General features: G+C 41.7%; 1 protein-coding gene across 5 annotated transcripts in view; it reads right to left on the reverse strand.

Moving 5' to 3' along the window:
• LOC125015341 (voltage-dependent calcium channel subunit alpha-2/delta-1) overlaps positions 1-19,321 on the reverse strand; it is a 59,927-nt gene that overhangs the window by 26,855 nt on the left and 13,751 nt on the right. For all 5 annotated transcript variants that reach the window (XM_047597104.1, XM_047597103.1, XM_047597101.1 and 2 more), the window contains exons 4-10: positions 11,589-11,648; positions 10,791-10,826; positions 9,774-9,903; positions 2,894-3,025; positions 1,956-2,025; positions 1,466-1,516; positions 1,161-1,260 (exon numbers count right to left, since the gene is read on the reverse strand). In XM_047597104.1, the coding sequence (XP_047453060.1) occupies positions 1,161-1,260; positions 1,466-1,516; positions 1,956-2,025; positions 2,894-3,025; positions 9,774-9,903; positions 10,791-10,826; positions 11,589-11,648 (579 nt within the window). The remainder of the gene's footprint in view (positions 1-1,160; positions 1,261-1,465; positions 1,517-1,955; positions 2,026-2,893; positions 3,026-9,773; positions 9,904-10,790; positions 10,827-11,588; positions 11,649-19,321) is intronic.

Below are 19,321 nucleotides of genomic sequence, written 5' to 3' on the forward strand. Positions count from 1 at the left end.
TATATCACACCCACGGCTCTGGAGTTTTAAAGGATTCCAAAAAAAAATAAAAGTTCAAAAGTTCCAACTCGAAACTGAATTGGATTTCACTCTTTGAACTAATCTCTCTGGTTCTGTCTTCAAACACACATGCATGCATGCAAGCACACACACACACACAGACACACTCAGAGCTCTCCAGCAGATTCCGATAATTGCACATCTTTGCCGAATCACAAGTCCACCATGAAACAGAATACATTGTGTCCAAGACAAAGGGTCCCCAGAGAGGGGAAACAGAGTCTGAATGGCTGTCTTTGTGCAAGGGGAACGCAGACAGCTTCAATCTCTATAAAGACCGATCTCAATAAACACCTCCACGGACACCCATCTAGGCATCTCCTGATTGGATCTTTCTGAGTGTAATCACAAGCACTAGGAGGGCCTAGAATAGATGGTCGGAGAACGGAGGTGTAGGGTGTGAACGAGGGAAGTGATTGGTGTCCTCGAAAAGGAAAAACGAAGGGAGAGAAGGTGAAAAGTGAAAAAACAAAAGTTCCTTGCCGTACCGGGTCTAAAAGACGAGAGGTGTACAGTGTGCCGGGAGATCATTCATTGACACGGGGAGATGAATAGAGGTACGTGGCGAAACGCTGAGAGGAATTACACGTCTCAGTGATGAAAGAAACAAGTGATGGAGGGATCAGGAGGGTGATGAATGAGTGTTTCCTGGGGTTCACTCCAGTCAGAGGCTTTAATTCCTTTAGGAGCAGTGGGAATGGACACACACATACATACTGGAGGTTGGGTTGGGGTGGGTGGGGGCATGTAGTGCAGAGTTTTAATCCTGTACACCAAATAGAGCAGTGGGTATTTCATTAAAGGTCTGTTTCAGGGTGGCCAGACCTGAGAGGAATCCATATTTCATTACTTGCCATCCAGCTCTCTGCCTTTCCCAGTAAACATATGTGTGTGTGTACGGGCGTGTATTGTGTATGTGCAGGCATGTGAAAATAAATCCGAACGCATGCGAGGGCTTGTGTAAATTCAGAAGCCTATCTTTAGCGCGGCCTAAAAGAACGCACCTTTCACTCCCCGTCCCTTTTCTCAGCGCGACCCCGGTCGCCTCGAGCAAACAGACGAGCAAACATCCAGCGAGAGGAAGCTTTAAGAATACTCACATAAACAACGTTGACATAGTCGTCGTCAGACAGAGTCTCCAGCATCTCACTGACAGAGGTTCTGATCAGTTTGAGAGTCAAGCCAGACACACTCCCACTCCTAAAAGAAGAAGAAGAAGAAAAAAAAGAGAAATACCTGACAGCTTCTCAGCTTCTACTGTGAGATTTTACTCGATGTAATTAGAGCTGCTTCCGTCTTGGGAAATGCATTATGTGTCAGATTTAGAAAGGCGTGCGTTATAATCAGGGGAAATCATGAATGATGTGAAAAGGTTATGGATCAATGAGATTATTGAGGAACTTACGCATCCACGAGGATTAGCATGTCTTTGGGCGAGGCAGCTCCTTGAATGTACCTAGACGGATATTAATATTATATATATAAATATATTCATATAATTTTAAATGCTTGGGGTCACACAGTTATTTATATAGGGTTAGGTTTATTAACTTAGTATCACGCTGTTAATAAGGACACATTTTGAGGTAAATGGAAGGTGAAAAGGGTAAAACTGGTGTTAAATGTAATAAACTATGTATATCACAGAGAACTGACCTTTAAAACTGTTTTCCCAATTATTAGAATTGCTTGCACAATAAACAGTTAATGCATATTGCGATAATGATGTTCTGCTCCGGTCCGACAGTATTACACTGGACCAAATATCTGCTCAAACTAAATGCCATGATGAATTTATCAAACTTATTCCATAAACGCTAATATGAAGTCCTTCTGACACAATAAAAAACACTTTAGTTTCCATCAGTTGAGCTCTTCAAGACAGTTGTTCTTACCATGGCCTCCTGCGAACATCATACAGATCAATTTTACTTGGAGTCTTGCGGGCATCCATCCAGGGCGAAGCTATAGAAGGAGATCGGGCACATCTTTAAATATTATTTTATATGGTAATTACTAGGGATTAAACACTAATTCCCACTCTGGTTCTATTCTGACACATCTGACTGCCAGACTGAGGTGTTCATCTTCCAGTATCTGGCAAAATCCCATGTCACATTCAGCTCAGCGGTGCGAAATCACTGTCAGTCATTTTGCAGACAAGAAAAGACACATTTTCTTTTAAAATGACAGCTGGCTTGTTGGATAGAATCCTAAACTGATGACACCGGCGTGAAAAAATATAAAATATTGCGTGCAGGAGGAGAATAAGATAAAACATTCATCCCAGTGGCAAAGAGCAGAGCAGTTGATTTACTTGCTTTGACAATTATCACTTGATTTCTTCCTATTATTTACTACTAGTAAAGGATACCATGAAAACAAGCCATTACAAGAATGTGTGACTGCCTGCCATGCATACTAAGAAATTAAGAAAAGAATTGGAGGGGAATACATTCAAGCCCAGCGCAAATATATGAATATTAAATATAAACACTTCCCATAAAGCTATGTAGAGTCAATGATGACAGCGAATCTCATGAATAGAAATAGCTCGCCAAAGAAAACACTAAACAGCAACGCTAGACCGTTTCATTTCAAGACAGTGCGATCTGCAGTCGGTGAGCACACATAAAATCCGCACAAGACTGAGCTTGTTTACAAAGTGATGTGTGAAAAAATATTAGGATTATCTCAGGTCAGTCGAATAGTAATCGGCTCGTGTTGTGATCTGATAAGGAAGGAAGCGCGAACAGCTTTAGTGTGATATGAGCAGCGGATAAACAACTTTTGGAGGCGAGGACAGTGGTGTGTGAGTTATTTATGTTTGTACCTGGGTAGTAGCGAGCCAGGCCCGTCGCGCTACCGAACACCTGCCAGAGAAGGGTCGGGTCATCCTCCCTGTTCTTTCTGAACACGTCCTCCAACGCCTCGGTCCAGTTCAGCTCATTCAGCACGATGGTGGCTGTAAACCCAAACAGACAAGCACGCACACAGCTCATATGGTGTGATTGGATTAGATCTGCGAGAGATTATGACCACCTTCCTAATATTGTGTGGTTCCCCCTTGTGCCTTTTAAACAGTTGTGACTCATCAGAGCTTGTTTCAGTGCATCTCACTTGATCAGTTTGGGATTTAGTGAATTTAGAGGCCACGTCAACACCTTGTGCGGTTTTTCATGTTTTTTTTGTAAGGAGTGTCGTCGCTATGGGGTGGGGGTGTCTGGTGTGGTCTAGGTGGGTGGTTGAAACGTTTCCCAGCAGAACATTGTCTGCATTATAGCCGTCAGTGGTCATAATGTTATGCCTGATTGGCATATGTGCTGCAATAATGTCCAGACGACATAAAGGTTAGAATACTATTGTACTTTTGGAGAGGGTCAAAGACATGTGGACACCACCGAGCGTTAAGCATCACACACACAGACCCAGACAGTGTCAGTCCATTTGCCCAGCAGGAAACCCGAGTAAACAATGGGTCAGCGCGACCAGATTGTGTCCATATTTAGTGGTAAACACAGAGGAATTTTTTTCTCAGGGAAGCAATAGCTTTACACAGAAGAAAATTAAACTAGGTTTAATTTTTCCCCAACCCCCCATATAGTCGTGAATGTGTAGGCTTATATGTGTGCGTGTGTGTATGCGTGTGATTGATAGTGTGTGTTGTGAGAGGCAACAGGCATTATGGATGTAATGACACAGCACCCAGACAGCTCAGAGCCACATAACAATCACCATGATGGATGGAGACACACCACATGCTGCTCCAACTCTGTCTTTCCTCCGTCTGTCCCTCCGCCACTCCCCTTTATTTATTATTTTCACGCCATCTTCCATTCATTCTTTTCCTGTCCTTTACAGTAACGTGATACTTTATATGTTTTTGCGTGACTGCGCATACATACATACACACGCGTGTGGGTAGATGTGTGTGGGTCTGTGTCGACTCTGACGTGGCTCATTGATGTGCAAAGCAAACACTGTTCATTTGCATGCATGCCTCTAGAGGGGAGAGTTAATGAAGCCTTGGTTGCCAGGAGTGCATGTTTTTTTTTTTGTTTTTTTTTATTATTGAAAGAAAAAAAAATCTCTTATGCATATTTCTCTCATTAAGCGCAGATTTTTTTAAAGGAAAGGGGAGAAGAAATAACCCCCCGAAACCACAGAACTTGTCAAATAATGAGAAAATTGCAGCCGGCACGTATGATTTTTGAGTGAGGGCTGATGAGGACAGATAAGTAGGCACATAGTTAAGTATCTCCAACCGAGTCCACTCATTTAACTACTTCAAAGGCAAAAAGCTAGAAAGCTTGATCAAGAAGATGTACACACACACAGCTCATCATCTGGGCAAGCAGAAGTAAAACGTGTTGCTTTTCAGTGTCTCCATATGTATTTAGTATTCCTCAGTTAGCAATAATATTTAAGCTAAACTCCACTGCTGCTTCATAAGGGATACAGTATCCTCTGGTTGCCCATATTGCCACTGACACTAATGAATTCCCTGGCTGCACTCGGAGTGGCTTTGATGCCACAATAAATCTTCACCTAGTGAAGACTTCATCTCAGCGGAATATCAGGGCTGCACCGTGAGAACAACGACATGTATTAACAAATTTCATGAACATGAAAGAGTCCATTATTTTTTTACGTGGTTTTGACGAAGCCAATCAAGAAGTGCTACACAAACACAACACACAAACACATCATGGTCTTTGTATTTTATTTCTGTAGACATGAAGGCTGCTAAGGTAAGACAGTTTATATAGATATCTGTTGATAAGGAACAGTGACATTTTGTTTTTTGAGGAAGCCAAGTGAGACAAAAACTATAATCTATGTACATACAGGGTGTATGTAAGTATGCTGCTATTTCATGTTATCTAACTGAAACTTTGAACACCAACACACACCCTCCCCCCCACTGGCACACATGCATCGTCCTCTTGACTTGACTTTTAAATAACTAGTTTCCTCAGCCGCCCACAACCGCTGATTAAAGCACAGTGCAGATTTGATAGTGATAAAAATATTAATTCAAAAATCAGAACCTGTACAGGCACTTTTGCAAAAATAGCTTTTCACTAAATACCAAATCCTCATCTCATTCCTCTAACGAAATGTCAACACAGACTTGCTAATCTTGTGTTATTTCATTCAATGGCTGATGACGGTATTATGTTGGCCTGAGTCCCAGGGAAGCCAACGGGTGGCTGGCCTCCCTTGAAACAGTCCTGGCCACAGGTGAGTAGCATCATGGCAGCAGCCTGTTCTTCACCAGACAACGGTGCAATACCGTATTTGGCTACGTAACATGTAGAGGGGCGCTGTTTTACACGTTGTAAAATCCTCATTAATTACAGAAGAGAAATAAGGAAGAAACAAAGTGACACGACAGAAAATGGATGAAACTGTTAAAAAGAATGTTTTTATTTAATGTCAGCTACACTGATAAAAAAAAAGACGGAAAGAAAGGATGCATGGCTTCCCTTGGCCTCCAGCACAAAACACCATTGATATGGAGAGAGCTCAACAAAGGAAATTTTCAAATGGCTAAATTCAAAGTATTAAAAGACCAATGGATAGAATGTAGTCCATGTTTGTTCCCTTCCATGTCGTTACTCATGATTAGTCATCTCGGTTTTCTGTTATCCCTCCATGTTTTTTCATTTCTATCGTCCCGACACCACTGCAGCGCTTTTTGTTGGATTTCTGTTTTTGTGTTATTTAACACATTTATTTGGAACCCCAGCCTCATCACGATTTTATCCTGCATGTGGGTAGTTGCTTGATTTGAGTCTTCTGGGCTACTAAATAGACCATTTATATTTGAAGGGCTCACAGACATACCAGTTTGGGGAAATACTGTTTCACATTCTTGCTGGAAATGCCATGCTTCTGTAAATAAGCTGATCAAATAGACAAACCCAGCAGCCCCCTTAATGTAGAGAAGTGCTGGACGAAAACCCTGCATAACAGGACGTTGTGTGTGTGTGGTCAAATCCATTAATTGATTTATTTGTTTCAGTCACAAGTGCTTCCACGCCTGCTATGGTGGCCGAGTGGAACACATTAACAATGAGGGTGAAAGCAGAGATGGTTCAGTCCCTGTTAGCTGTGCCCTTTGCGATGATGGGGGGTTTTCAGTAGAAAATAAGTCCTGGCATGGACATTGGTGTCAATCACATGAACAGAACTAGTCACCTGGTAACCAAGGACATGGAAAAGAAGACCGTTTTGGTCCTGTCTGTCTATCTGGTCCTATGTAGTGTGTCTCAAACTGAAATGACCACAACAAGGACAGAACAGTCCATTTGTGGGAGCACACAAGCTGGACACTGAATGCTGCTGGTGGGTACATCACCCACTAGCAGTATGATGTTTTGATATTCTGGTGTCATGACAAGAAAAACCCAAGGGCAGCGTTTTTTTTTTGTTTTTTTTGAGGAGAAGCCCTCCCCAGAGCCCTGCCAGCACACTTATGCCCCAGAACTTAATTATATCGACACACATACGTAGTGGACCAAGCCTAAGGCTGGGAAGCTAGTTTAAAAAAACCCAATAATAAAAATGTGTGGAATTTAAGGCGGTGAAAGTTGGGCCAAACTAGCGACAGATACGTGGGTGGGCAGCTCGCTGTCATATTTCTCTGTTTTTAAAAACTGTGCCTGGACATATTGTTTCCCCTCTTTACAGTGTTAGAAGGCACACTTTAGGTAAGCTATGGAAGCTACCTGCCTACAGCTCAGATTTTTTCTATATAGCAAGGCTGTAGGGGGTGTTAATAATGAGGGATTTTATTGTATGTCATTTTATTGCAAAATGGAAACTGTTTTCTCTTCTGTGTCGCTGTCTTCCTCCTATACACCGTGCCCTTCAATAGACAAACAGATCTGGCTTTCTGTCACCCCAATGTCTGTATCTTTTCCAACACCCATCTCACACACGTGATACTGATTTCATAAACTTGCCACCCACGTTAACCAGAAAATCCAATTTTCTCTAGCTGAGCAAAGGCTATTCCTGGAACATTTATAGGGCTGAGATCAAATTGGAAAGTTGAAACCTCAATAGCGTATGAATCTTCTATTTTTTTTTTTTCCCTTTTGACATACAAACTACATACTCTGTGTGTCCATCTCTCGAACAATATATGAGCCTCACACGTATTCTTCTTTGAATATTTTAACTATTTTGTACCACACCCGCTCTTGCTTTTTTCTCTAATTCGTCCTAGCCAGCCAATCTTATTCAAACCTAAATCCTAAAACCTTGTCTCAGCCTCAAAATACACCTGCCAGGAATGGATCTTCATTTCCATAACAGAGATTGTTCCCCACCACTTACACACACATACACACCAATGTTTTCTTTCATCTCACTCAGATCAGGTTTCACCCCTGAATAGGTCCCTGAAGTTCAGCGTATCTATGCATACTCATTACAGGCAACCAATAAACGGCATCCTTGAGAGAAAAAGTTTCGTGGCACCAAGCCCAGATTATGGCTAGAGATGTGTCGCAGGGGGAAAAAATGACACGGAGTTCAGAATCATGCAAATAAACCAGACGTCCACTTTTACAGATAACAAAACCTGACAGCTATCCATTCCCGTCCCCGTCCCTCACTTCTGACCCCGTGTCTGGGGTCAGCTGAGAGGTGACGCCTGTAACCTTGAGGCCAGACGGTTTCCCAGCAGGGTGATGTCCACGCTGAGGAAGTCACTTCATCCTGCTGTGCCTCCAAGTCACTGCTGACGCACAACGCAACCCACTGCACACTAATTGCTAAATATGTAAACACAAACACACAGCTATCCCGTCACAGGAACACAGATAAAGGTACACAAGCACACATCAGACAGTTACATTGCACTCTTGTGATTATTGTAATCGAAGCTCATTCAGAACCTGTACTATAGTGATATATCTTGGCAAAAAGAAACCCTGGTTGGTGTATTGCTCTCATTGCACGTCACACTATAATAAGACCAATACCCCCGAGCTTAAAATGTAAAAATAGAAAAGAAAAGTCACTCAAGTATGAAACATAATTCAGACCAAAGCTAAGCTATTCAACAGACCATCCTTAAGTCATTGACATTCAACTTGAGCTGTGTTAATGTCAGAGAGACACTAGAGAATCAAATTATACTGAACCACTCAAGGTAAATGTCAGCACATGATGATGAAATGATCAGAAATGTACTTTTATAACAAACAGGGCAAAAACACTCTGTAGCAACACACGTGTTTTTGGTACACAGTTCGTCCCTTCTTAGATCGTCGGCATCTAGGAGCAACCCACAGGAAAGAGCGGTCTGCTGTTAGGAGTTGCTTAGTTGGCACCATGTGCCCATTCATCACGCATCCAACATCTGGACTACGGGAACCAAACCTCCACTTAATGTGCAATATATTCCAGAGATACAGCACTCCGAAATGTGTCATCCACTAGTAATTGTATAAATAGACATTAAATATAAAAACGTATTATGTGGGATCACTGTTTCAGATTTTTCCCTCCATCCATCCACTGTCTATAACCGCTTATCTAGGGCTGCAATAACTTCTCAACGACTTAAATACCACAATGTTAATCACTAGGATGGCAGCGCCGCTTTCCAGCACATTCACAAGTTGTAGCAGATTGTTTCTGCATAAATAGACCTCCAAAACTAAACAATGCAAATGTCCATGTCTATTCTATGTGGGTTTTAACAACATTTAGCAGTGGTAAGCATCGCAGCTAACGTAGGTTTCTCTATGTGGAGTTTACAGTACATGTTTTCCCTGAGTCTGCTAGACAGACATGCATGTACAGTTGATGCGAGTATGAATGGTGAACCTCTAAAGGATAATATTGATGCATATACAATTACAATCAGCACAAGCCACTAAAGTTCAGTTCACTTGGTGTATGCTAATTAATGAATATCGTAAAAACACCTTAAGTAATTACGCTCAGTAAAGCTGGACTTTTGTTGAATAGTATCGTTTGGTAAAACCTGAAGTTTATTTTTATTTATTTACTTATTATTATTATTATTATTATTATTTATTTATTTTTTTTAACTCAAGTTTAAAGTGGGTTCTTCATTCATAGAAATCACGTTATCAGTCGACTCTAGACAAGAGGGGCATATAACCTGGACAGGTCACTGTCACAGACAATCACTCACACCTTCAGTTATACCCAGAATCATCCAGGCGACCTAACACGCAGGCCTTTTGACAGCGTGGTGAAGCCAGAGCACCTGGAGGAAACTCATGCTGTCACAGAAAGTTGAACGCCTAAGACAGGTTTAACCTTATCTCTGTGATGCAATCATTCCAACACGGTGTCGCTCGGCTTGCTTTTTGTTTGTTTGTTTGTGATTTATTCTATAAATTAAAAGCCGCAGTGCAATAAACATGGCCAATCAAAGTAAACACTGTCAAAACTTTTGCTGAAAAAAGAACAGAAATGTATTCTAGTTAGAGGGTCTTATTTCCACTTACATCCCTTGGCCAAGACACAGCAGAGGAGATCTTGCTATGCTGTATCACTTTTTTTTTTTTTTTTTGAACCAACATTTCGCTACGGGCTAGTTTGCCAGAGGCACAGTCTGTAAACAACATTTTATAATGGGTTGGTGTGTCAGTTGTATCCATGGTTACCACTTGGTAATACACTTTGTGTGTGTGTGTGCGTGTGTGTGCGTGCGCACTCACAGCCGTCGTAGATGTCGGTGGGGATGTGCACGGCCGTGTGGTTATGGTCGGTCAAACGTTTGAATGTAGGGTCCTCTTTAAAGTCCGGCCGGATCCTGTATTTTCTTCCCTCGGTTTCATTCACATCCAGCTGTGGGAAGAAGATCCCGATGCAAATTGTAGTGCTGGCTGAGCCCCGTTTATATTATTTGCAGAAGCCTCGTAGCATATATGAAGCAGTTTGTCAGTTTATTTCAAAGCACAAGACCTTGGCGACAGTCAACGACTACGCATCCACATCAAGGATGGATGTACTAATGTGTCTGCTGCACTTTTCGCACCCACCCAGCTTGTTTAAAAAAAAAACGTGGCGACTGTTTGCTTGATGATGTCTTGCTTTTTTCCCTTTTTATCATCTTCACTCGGGAGGAGGAGCAGGAGACAGCCACATTGTCTATACCCCTTGTGGAGATTTATAACTCCTGCCGTGCATCCGCCAATTTACATCAATGAGAGCAGTAGAGACAGGCAGATATATGAAGAAAAGAATGATGAGATATGGATGAAAGAATGCAGGGTGGTGAGGCGGAGGGGGAGAGGGACAGAAAAAGCAAGAGGGGGGAGGGGGAGGAGGGGGGGTGCGAACAGTTGCTTCCTAATAAAGCAACAGCGTAGCCAGCTCATACATCTCATCTGTCAATTAGAGGAGAAACATGGCAGAGACCTCTTCACCTGAGAGGGGGTGGGAGGAGGGATGGCGGAGAGGAAGCAACCTGGGAAGAAAAGCCCAAAGAAGAGGAAAAACGGAGGGAGGGGGGTACTGCAGTATAAAGCTGAGGCAATGATAGAAAGTGAGGGTTAAAAAAAGACATACATTTAGTGAATATGTGAGGGAAACTAATAGAGGGGAGAGAGGATGAGGCAGTAAGGGGGAGGATGGGAGGGTGGGTGCTGTGTAGCAAAACCATATTACTGGCCCATGTCTGAGTGTGTATTTACAAGGGCTCAAAGAAAAGAAGAACAAATAGACCCACTCACATTGTCCTTTGCGTTGTAGTAGGCAATTTCGTCATCCTGTAAACACGGCACAAAGAAGCACAAATATCACTATTTGGATGCTCTAGGGTGTCACACAAAGAAGCGTAACATTTACGTAATCACGAAATGCCTAATCCTTCTCTAAACAGTTCTTTATTTTGTTGGCAGGCAACACCATTAGTTAATTCTCCAGTTTTATGTTAATTAAGACACTCGTCTGTGTTTCGAGCTGAATTAATACTGTATGAGTTAAGCTGAGTGTGCAGTCTTCCTTTTTTTTTTTTTTTTTTTTACATTTGGGCCCGTGTGCCTTCAGCAATTTGCAATACTCCAGAGGAAAGTGTTTTCCTGCCACTGAGAGAACAGTATGGTAATTCCCAGCTCAGACACATAGAGTATATATAACAGCCTCGGTGACAAGTATTTTTCCTGACCACCGCTTTACCCTTTACTTTACCCTCTCTGTCATAATTGTCTGCCAAACGGGTTCTTCGAAAGCAAAGTACCTGTCATCTGAAATGTGGGCCACGACGTGTCATACCACGCCCTATACTGAGGACTCAACCTATTTTCTAATGGAGCTGTAATCACTGCTAATGACAGACAGCTTGGAACAGATTAACCTGTTCAGACAATGAAATTAAAGCATGACTACAGTCTTGTGTTTTATATTCCCTACTGCATAGTATATACAGTATAGTTCACATACATAAAGACACACATATACTGTAGATAATCCTGTAAGTGTGTGTGTTTGTGTGTCTGTCTGTATTTTTTATTTTTTTTTCTCTCTCTTACCTCGAACTCGTCTTTCCAGCTATGCTGATACTGGAAATTTTCAGCTGCTGTAGCCAGTTTCTGGAGAAAGAAAAATGTCAGGGATCCATATCAGAAACTGCGCTCAGTATGCATTCCGCGCAGCATCTGTCTAATTATACAAGACACAAACAAACGAAGGGTACGTTAAAAAAGCTTGACAGACACCATCCCAGACACAGAGAAATAATTATGATCTCACTCGCAGAGCCCAAACCATAGGGCTACTATGGTCCGGCAGCATTCACTGCCCACTAAAGGCCAAGTATCAAAATGAAAAGGTTGTACTGTGGAAGAGTGCTGTGGATTTGAATGTGTGAGCGAGACCGAGAGTGAAACACAGAGGGAAATTAAGACGGAGGTCGGCCCCGAAAGAAATGGCAGATCACCGAGTAAAGTCAAGAGCAAATGGATTGCCCACCGAGAGGCTGTCAATCACAGAGGATACTGCAAAATAACAAGGGGATAGAAATGTGCTTAACCTCAACAACTGTGCTTCACACATCTTTTTTGCATGCGCACACAAAGAAAATCACAATTAGAAGAAATACAGTACTCATCACATTTTTTTTCCCTAAATATTAAAAAGGGAAAGCAAAAACTATTGCACTATATTGCACCACATGAGCAATATCTTAACTGGCTTACTTCATGATTTTTGAACAGTTTGATTCAATCTTCAGTTTTTATGTTTCAGGCAAATGAGGGCAAAACTAAGCGTTAAGTGTTAACAGGAACACCGTGACTCATACAAAAAGGGACGAGACTCAGATACCAGATTTCAGCATTCTTCATGATGACGTGTAAAATAGTTCTGACGCTGCTGAATACATTTTTAAAGCTCCTTCTGAAAGTTTCTCTACTAATATCATGTGCACTGAGATGGAATTGGTACGTGGCTAGAATAAAATTACACTGAGATCCCCAGGGCAGACAGCAGGTGGAGTAACAAACAGAAACAGTCACTATTGCACAAGACTGTGAATATGCTCATGAAAGTAAATGCACACAGAGCGAACCTTAACCTGGCCCTGGCCTGCCCTGCTTGCACTTTACCGGGTAATGAAAACCCGTGGAGGAAAGGATTTTCCTTAAATAAACCTCACTCACTTCCTGCACAGTCTCAAGGTTACAATAGCCTCAGAAACTCCACTCCACATAGCAATTTAAATAAATAAATTAGAAAAGATAACGACAAACTGTATTTTTAGCCGTGTCATCTGACATCCATCTGTTGGACTGTGCAAGTAGGAAAGTATAACAGGCATGTCGGATCTGGATGAGATGCTTATAGTATCTGTCACTCTGTGTTTTTACTTAGTGCGTGTATGAACGTGCGTGCGTGCGTCTGTGACCATGTGTCTGCTGTCGGCAATGGTTCCATTCTTGATCAACAGTCCCATCCCTTTGGCCTCCAGTCCTGGGCTCTGTTCCAGACCTGTCTCCACCTCCTCTGCACTGGATGTCAGCGGCTAAATATACACCCTATTCCAGCCATAAACACACACACACACACGCTGTGCAACACAAATGAGTAATTTTAAAAGTTATTATGCGTAATTCACACCATGCACAGAAATAGAATATTCTATCATTGCGTCAATTACTAAATGAGTTTTTATTTCCCCAGACATTGATGTGTACAGACTCCGTTTGATTTGTAGTCATATTTCTTATATGCACATCCTTTCATGGTACATAGACAGTATATCCATATGAAAAATCATATCCTAGTCGAAGCGGGTATTTGAATAAATCCTCAGTAGATCTGGGCAGACAGATTTAGTTATGCGATGCGATACGATACGATACGATACGACACGACACGACACGATATGATACAGTGCAGGAGTAGGGACACGTGTGTATATACTATACGCATATGTGCAGGTGAAATGTGTGTGGTATATAATAAACACACTATATGTAATGTGGGACATTTATGAAATGTGTGTACTAGTAAATTTAAATATGCTTAAAACCTGTTCTAACTGTTCTAACCTGTTCTAAGCAGTTGAGGTAACGTAATTTAACAATTCCGATTATGTCATGGGAAACATATCATTTCAGACTGTAATAATGCACCTCCTGAGGGTGAAATGGTACACTTCACATGCTAGGTTAATGTCAAACGATGGCAGTGAAACATCGCTACATGTTAAGTTAACATCATTGACCTAACACAGCTTTATTGCTTGAGCGTATAAATCATGGCCATCCCTCAAAATATGTTCAATCTGCTAAACGCAGAAACAGACGCCTAAGTTAGTGGATGAACATATGGATATTGATTACAGATCCCTCCTATGCTACTGGATTCCTCTCTCGGCACAGCGTTGCCTGTGATATGATACGTGAATATAAGCAACATCTGTTCAATACTTGATGCATCATACATCATACTTAAGCAGTTTGTGTGACATTAATGGATAATATAAGGCTACAACATTTTGTGCGAAAATGCCCTTTCCCCTCGCACTTACTGTATAGGAACATGCAAATCCACACACGCGGCTCCTGAGAGAGCAGACCGACAGGGTTGTTAAAAATTCATGACAGGGCTTTGACGTGGCTCCTCTCTCCTCTGGGAGTTATGGGGGGAGGGAGATGGGTGTGCAAGGAATAATACCTAATTACCCTTCTGTTTTTCTATGTATCCCCCGCTGTCTTTCTTTGTTAAACACATATGCACACGGAGGTTATCAGAATACCCACCCCACCCCCACCCAAAAAAAAAAGCATAGGCATGGTCAAATCCAAAACGCATAGTCCAGATTTAATGGGAAACCTCCATGAGAGACAGCTAACCTCTCTCATAAGTTGGCCTCTCTACCAATTGATTAGAAGGCAGTGTTGCTCTGTTGAAACCCAAATTCAGCTCTACAATGGTTTCCTTAATGTGAGTTCATAACACTCTTGATAACACGCTTGATGCAACTGCTCATTAGTCTCACTTTCACTTACTGTGAAATCCCTGCACCGTAATGAGTCCACTCTTTTACTGGATGACCACTAGAGACCTGAAAAGAGCCACCCTGCAGGCTTATTGGGGAAGAAGGCTGCGTGCAGACTGGGAATTGAGTCTGTGATTGCGCGGAAGTGGACTGCTTTTTTAGAATGAGGTGGCTCGGAGAGAAAAGGGCACACGGAGGAGGAGAAATTCATAAGAATAATGGAATACAGCACAAATCCTCAATAATGTCCGGAAGCAGCGTTGTAGAAAGCTGATGGTCTGCTATATCTTAATCCCAGGTCAACAGAAAAGGGAACTAATGATGACTGCAACAACTGCTGTGCCTATCAATACTCCAACAGGCAAATGGGACACATACAACATTTCGTGCAACCTTCCGCCGCTCGCGCACACTGATGTATGAGGCTATTACGATGCTGCCACCGAGAGCATGACCTGGAGGTAGGCCTGAGTTCTGGATGGCATTCGAGTCCTGCTAGTGGATTTCTTCCCTGCTCTCACCGGTCTTAGTTGTCATTCTGCCAGGGCAGACCAATAGCCCTCCATGCATTTAGTGAGAAAGCAGAGCACAGCTTAAAGGATAGACAGGGAAGATGAGACAGGCTTTGCTAAGCCTCACAGAGCATCCCAGACTCCCTGTGTGTGTATGTGTGTGTGTGCTCGTGTGAAGGCTCCACACGCCTAAAATCAATGGGCCATTCAGAGCACACTGCCCCTCTCCTGCAGACAACAAAGCAATACTCATCAGAGTAGTAACGGTCTAAAAGATCATTAACACCCACATCCAGTCTTTCCCTTTCCCGATTCTGATGTTTCCACGTGCACGAGTACTAGTTTTCTATTTGCCGTAATGAGTCCCTTCGTAAAGGGAAGTCTGGGGACGTATGAGGGGTCAGTATGAGGAAGAAATACAAGAGAGAGGAGCATTGAGAAGGAAGCGGGTTGGACATAAATTATAGACGTTCAGTATCAAAAAAAAAAATGGAGAACAGTACTCTGACTCAGCATGATCACAGTCTTCAAAGTTAGCTTCATTAAAATTTAGTTTGTGAAAATCAAACATTGGGACAATGCAGAGAGACGTATACGGGGATGGAACATGGAAGCTTTATCAAGCGGTGCATCAGTTTGCGTCATGCGAATATGACAAAAAAAATGCACCCTCCTCCACACCTACTAAATAAATAAGAAGCCTGTTTGTGTGTGTCGAGAGGACCAACACAAGACTGGGAGATTAAAGTAGAACAGGAACTGTGAAAGTAGTGATAAAAAAAAAAAGATACAACAAAAGAATATCACAAGAAAGGGGTCAGAGGAGATAAAGAAGGGTTTAAAATTCCAGTTTGACAGAGAACAGAAGGTGTAGGAGGGATGCACGGATCCAAACAAAACAAGGTGAGATGAGTAAAAGGGAGAAAGACACCATGAGGCAAAATGAAAGCGCTGAGGTATCTGCAGCTGTGAGAGCCCATGGGAGGGCCTCGCTGCTCCATATGACCGCTCTCAGGGGCCAAACCCTCTGTTGGGAATGGTAATTCTACAGCTGCTCCCCATCTCATTTGCCCTCATGTATCTCACAGGGATGTGATCAGCTGATCAAATTTCAAAGGGAGTCTTTGGGCACAGCACTGAAACATTGGCCTTGTACATTAACATCCGTCTTGGGAAATCCGATTGCACGCAGCCAGCTCTCAGTGCCTGTGTTCACACGCATTGCCGTACGTCTCCACACGTGTCCTCGCCATCTCAGTGTCACATTCTGTTTGCAAATGAACTCCAACATTTGGAATTTGGAATACAGCTGAATCGGTCTCTACTGTTGTTTCAGAACCACAAATAGTGCTTTTTTTTCTGTGTGTGTGTGGATCATAACTTGGGCACACACATTATTACTAGTTATGATTACTTGATATCTGCCCAGGTGTCAGTTAGGAGCTTGAAGAAATACTCTTCACTTCACCCGGCTCATTATATTGCAACACGATCGCATCAGTAATTAACCACATGCCAATACGTTATTTAATGACATAGTCTCACACAATATAGTCACATTACATACTTTCATTTGTCTGTTTGAGTTCAGATGTATTCATTATTTGGTTAGTTAACAGCTACAAGGACAGAATATTTTAAATATTTTCAGGCAGGGCACCCCTGTTGAGTAGGAGGTCTTTGATGTGACCCAAGACACACTGTGTGTCCACACTACGAGGCAGAGACATTAAGAACAGTGCTGGACGGAAATATAAAAGCTAATAATTTGTGACTTGGATAATGGATTGTATTAGTGAATTGGACGAATGACTGAGTTTCCAGGTCGTGAAAAGTCTTGTTTGCATGCGTTTATTGGCCATGCTACCATCACCATCCACATCATGTATGTGGATCGATAACAAGAGTGTCAAGGAAAGGACCTCGATTGCTGTCAATCAGATAGAAAAACAGAGAGACTGGATGGAAATGAAAACAGCAACAAGTGTCAGAAAACAACAAAGTCGATCGTGGCAGAGAGATTCAGAGTGACGCAAGACAGCAGAACCAAATTCTTAAACGAATACTGTGATTATAACATTGTATGACAATATTGATTCTGAAAAGTATCAGATATCTAGAGACTATATCTCTCGACACTGAAAAGTTTGTAACTCCGAAACATGCCGTGGTCTACCAACGCAGTTTGTCTTTCTTCTTGATGAATGCATTAGACACGCATCCCTCGTCAACCATAAGTCTAGTTACAATTGCCCATCAGCGCTCCTCTTTCCCCGTCCCTTCTCTGCGAGCGTGCAGACAGAAACACACTCAGACACCTCTTGTCTGCTTAATATGATCAGTGTGGAGCGGAGATGGGAGGTTGAGTAACAGCTGCTCTGGAGACCGGAATATCTCTGATCGTATCACAGGCCCCGCTTCATTACTGCGGAACATTGGCGCACATGAACACATCACAGTGTCACATCTTGTGCTCATTATTGTGATCCCAACATTGTGACAGCAGGCAACAGATTAATACAAATATGGTCCAACACCTGGGGCACATAGACTCATAGGCTGCAAAAATAACGCAGTAAAGATGTGTGTTAATCTGGATAATAGAGTTGTTTATCAACGTACTGGGAGTCTTGGATATGATTCTGTCATAAACACAGCCATTAAACCATGTAATTGTTGATGTCATTCCAATATGAAAGTGATATTACTGCACCTTGATTATAGTGTTGGGATAATGTTTTGAAAGATGTCTATTAAACACAGTTACTGGAGGGAATTTGTGAAATTGTACAAATGCTTCACCTATTTATATAAAAGAGCCCACATACCATGTACGATTTCGATTAATGCAAGGATAAAGTTTTTCACGTTATGTTCATTTTTAATGTAGACTTCAAGGTGAGCTCATAAGTAGAAGCCCTAGAGGAAGAAAAAAACGTATTACTGGGACAATACCATGGGCAGAGCAAATCAGAAGGAAGAAGACCAATGTGTCTGGTTGTGTCATGTAAAGCACACGTAAGGCAGGGCCTTGATGATAAAACAGATTGCTTTGCTTTTGAAGTGCCTTTTGGTGGCTGTGACACCCTGTGCATACAACAGAAAACAGTCTGCAAAGCAAAATCCTCTAAGCTGTACACATGATGTTCAATAAAGTCCACGGAATCCACTGCTTTGGGAAAAATCAAGGCTAAATACCTTGCAGACAGCGTATATTTCTGAGGATTATGTTCAATCAAATTGTTACGTTTTGGAAGATTTACTGGACTAATGTTTCTTGGGTCATACCTTAAGTAGAAAGACAAAGAATGTGCCTAATGTAATGTGGCAATTTAATGCAAACATTTCAGGCAAAGATTTTTTTTTGGAAGTTATCTAAAGCAATATCAAAGTTAAAATTACGTTACCCTATCCAGTGAAAGAGTTTTACAGATGTTTAGCAAAGCCTGTGACACTGCATCATAAAACCCTCTCATAATTATTATTATTATTATTATTATTATTATTAATACATGCCAGTTCATGCATCCTATCATTGGACGCTCGCTGCAGTTAAATCAGTCTCGCAAAACGAGTCTTGCGAGTCCATGCAGCAATTATCCATGTTTAAAGAAGATCAACAATTTGACAGAGGATCCACCTCTGAGAACAAATCACACACTATGGGAACCAATTACAAAATTAGTTTTGTGAAAATCCCTTTCTATCGTATCGTATTGTATCGCATTGTTTCACAATTCGGTAGTATTATCCAGCATATACCCCCAGCACATATAAACACACACACACGTATATGTAACATCCCAAATGAGATAAGATGCTTTGTTTGGGTTTCAGAGTGTACCTGTATATATCTCCTCCTTAATTTAAATATAGTGGAGAGAGGGCAGAGCTTGTCATGATTTCAAAGTGGCAAGATTTTTATTTTTATTTTTTTGAATAGCAGCCAGAAGAATGAGTCGTGCTTCCACCTAACACGTGATGTTGAAATTTCTTTGCTTTAGTATAAGATGCTGCATGTAGGTATGAAACCTTTGAAAGGATTGAAACTGTTTGAGCTTTGAGGAAGTTAGGTGTTAACAGAGAATTTTTTATGTGTGATTTGGATTTTTTTTTCTTTTCTTCTAAACAACCAAAATGTCGTAAATTATACAGAATACTGAAGCAGTGTCAGATCACTCAAATGTCATCAAAATCTTTTTCTCTTTGTCTCAATTTGTACAATTGTAGGAATCCGTCATCAAAAAAT

The sequence above is a fragment of the Mugil cephalus genome, chromosome 10 (genome assembly GCF_022458985.1).
Source record: "Mugil cephalus isolate CIBA_MC_2020 chromosome 10, CIBA_Mcephalus_1.1, whole genome shotgun sequence".
Taxonomy (NCBI): domain Eukaryota; kingdom Metazoa; phylum Chordata; class Actinopteri; order Mugiliformes; family Mugilidae; genus Mugil; species Mugil cephalus.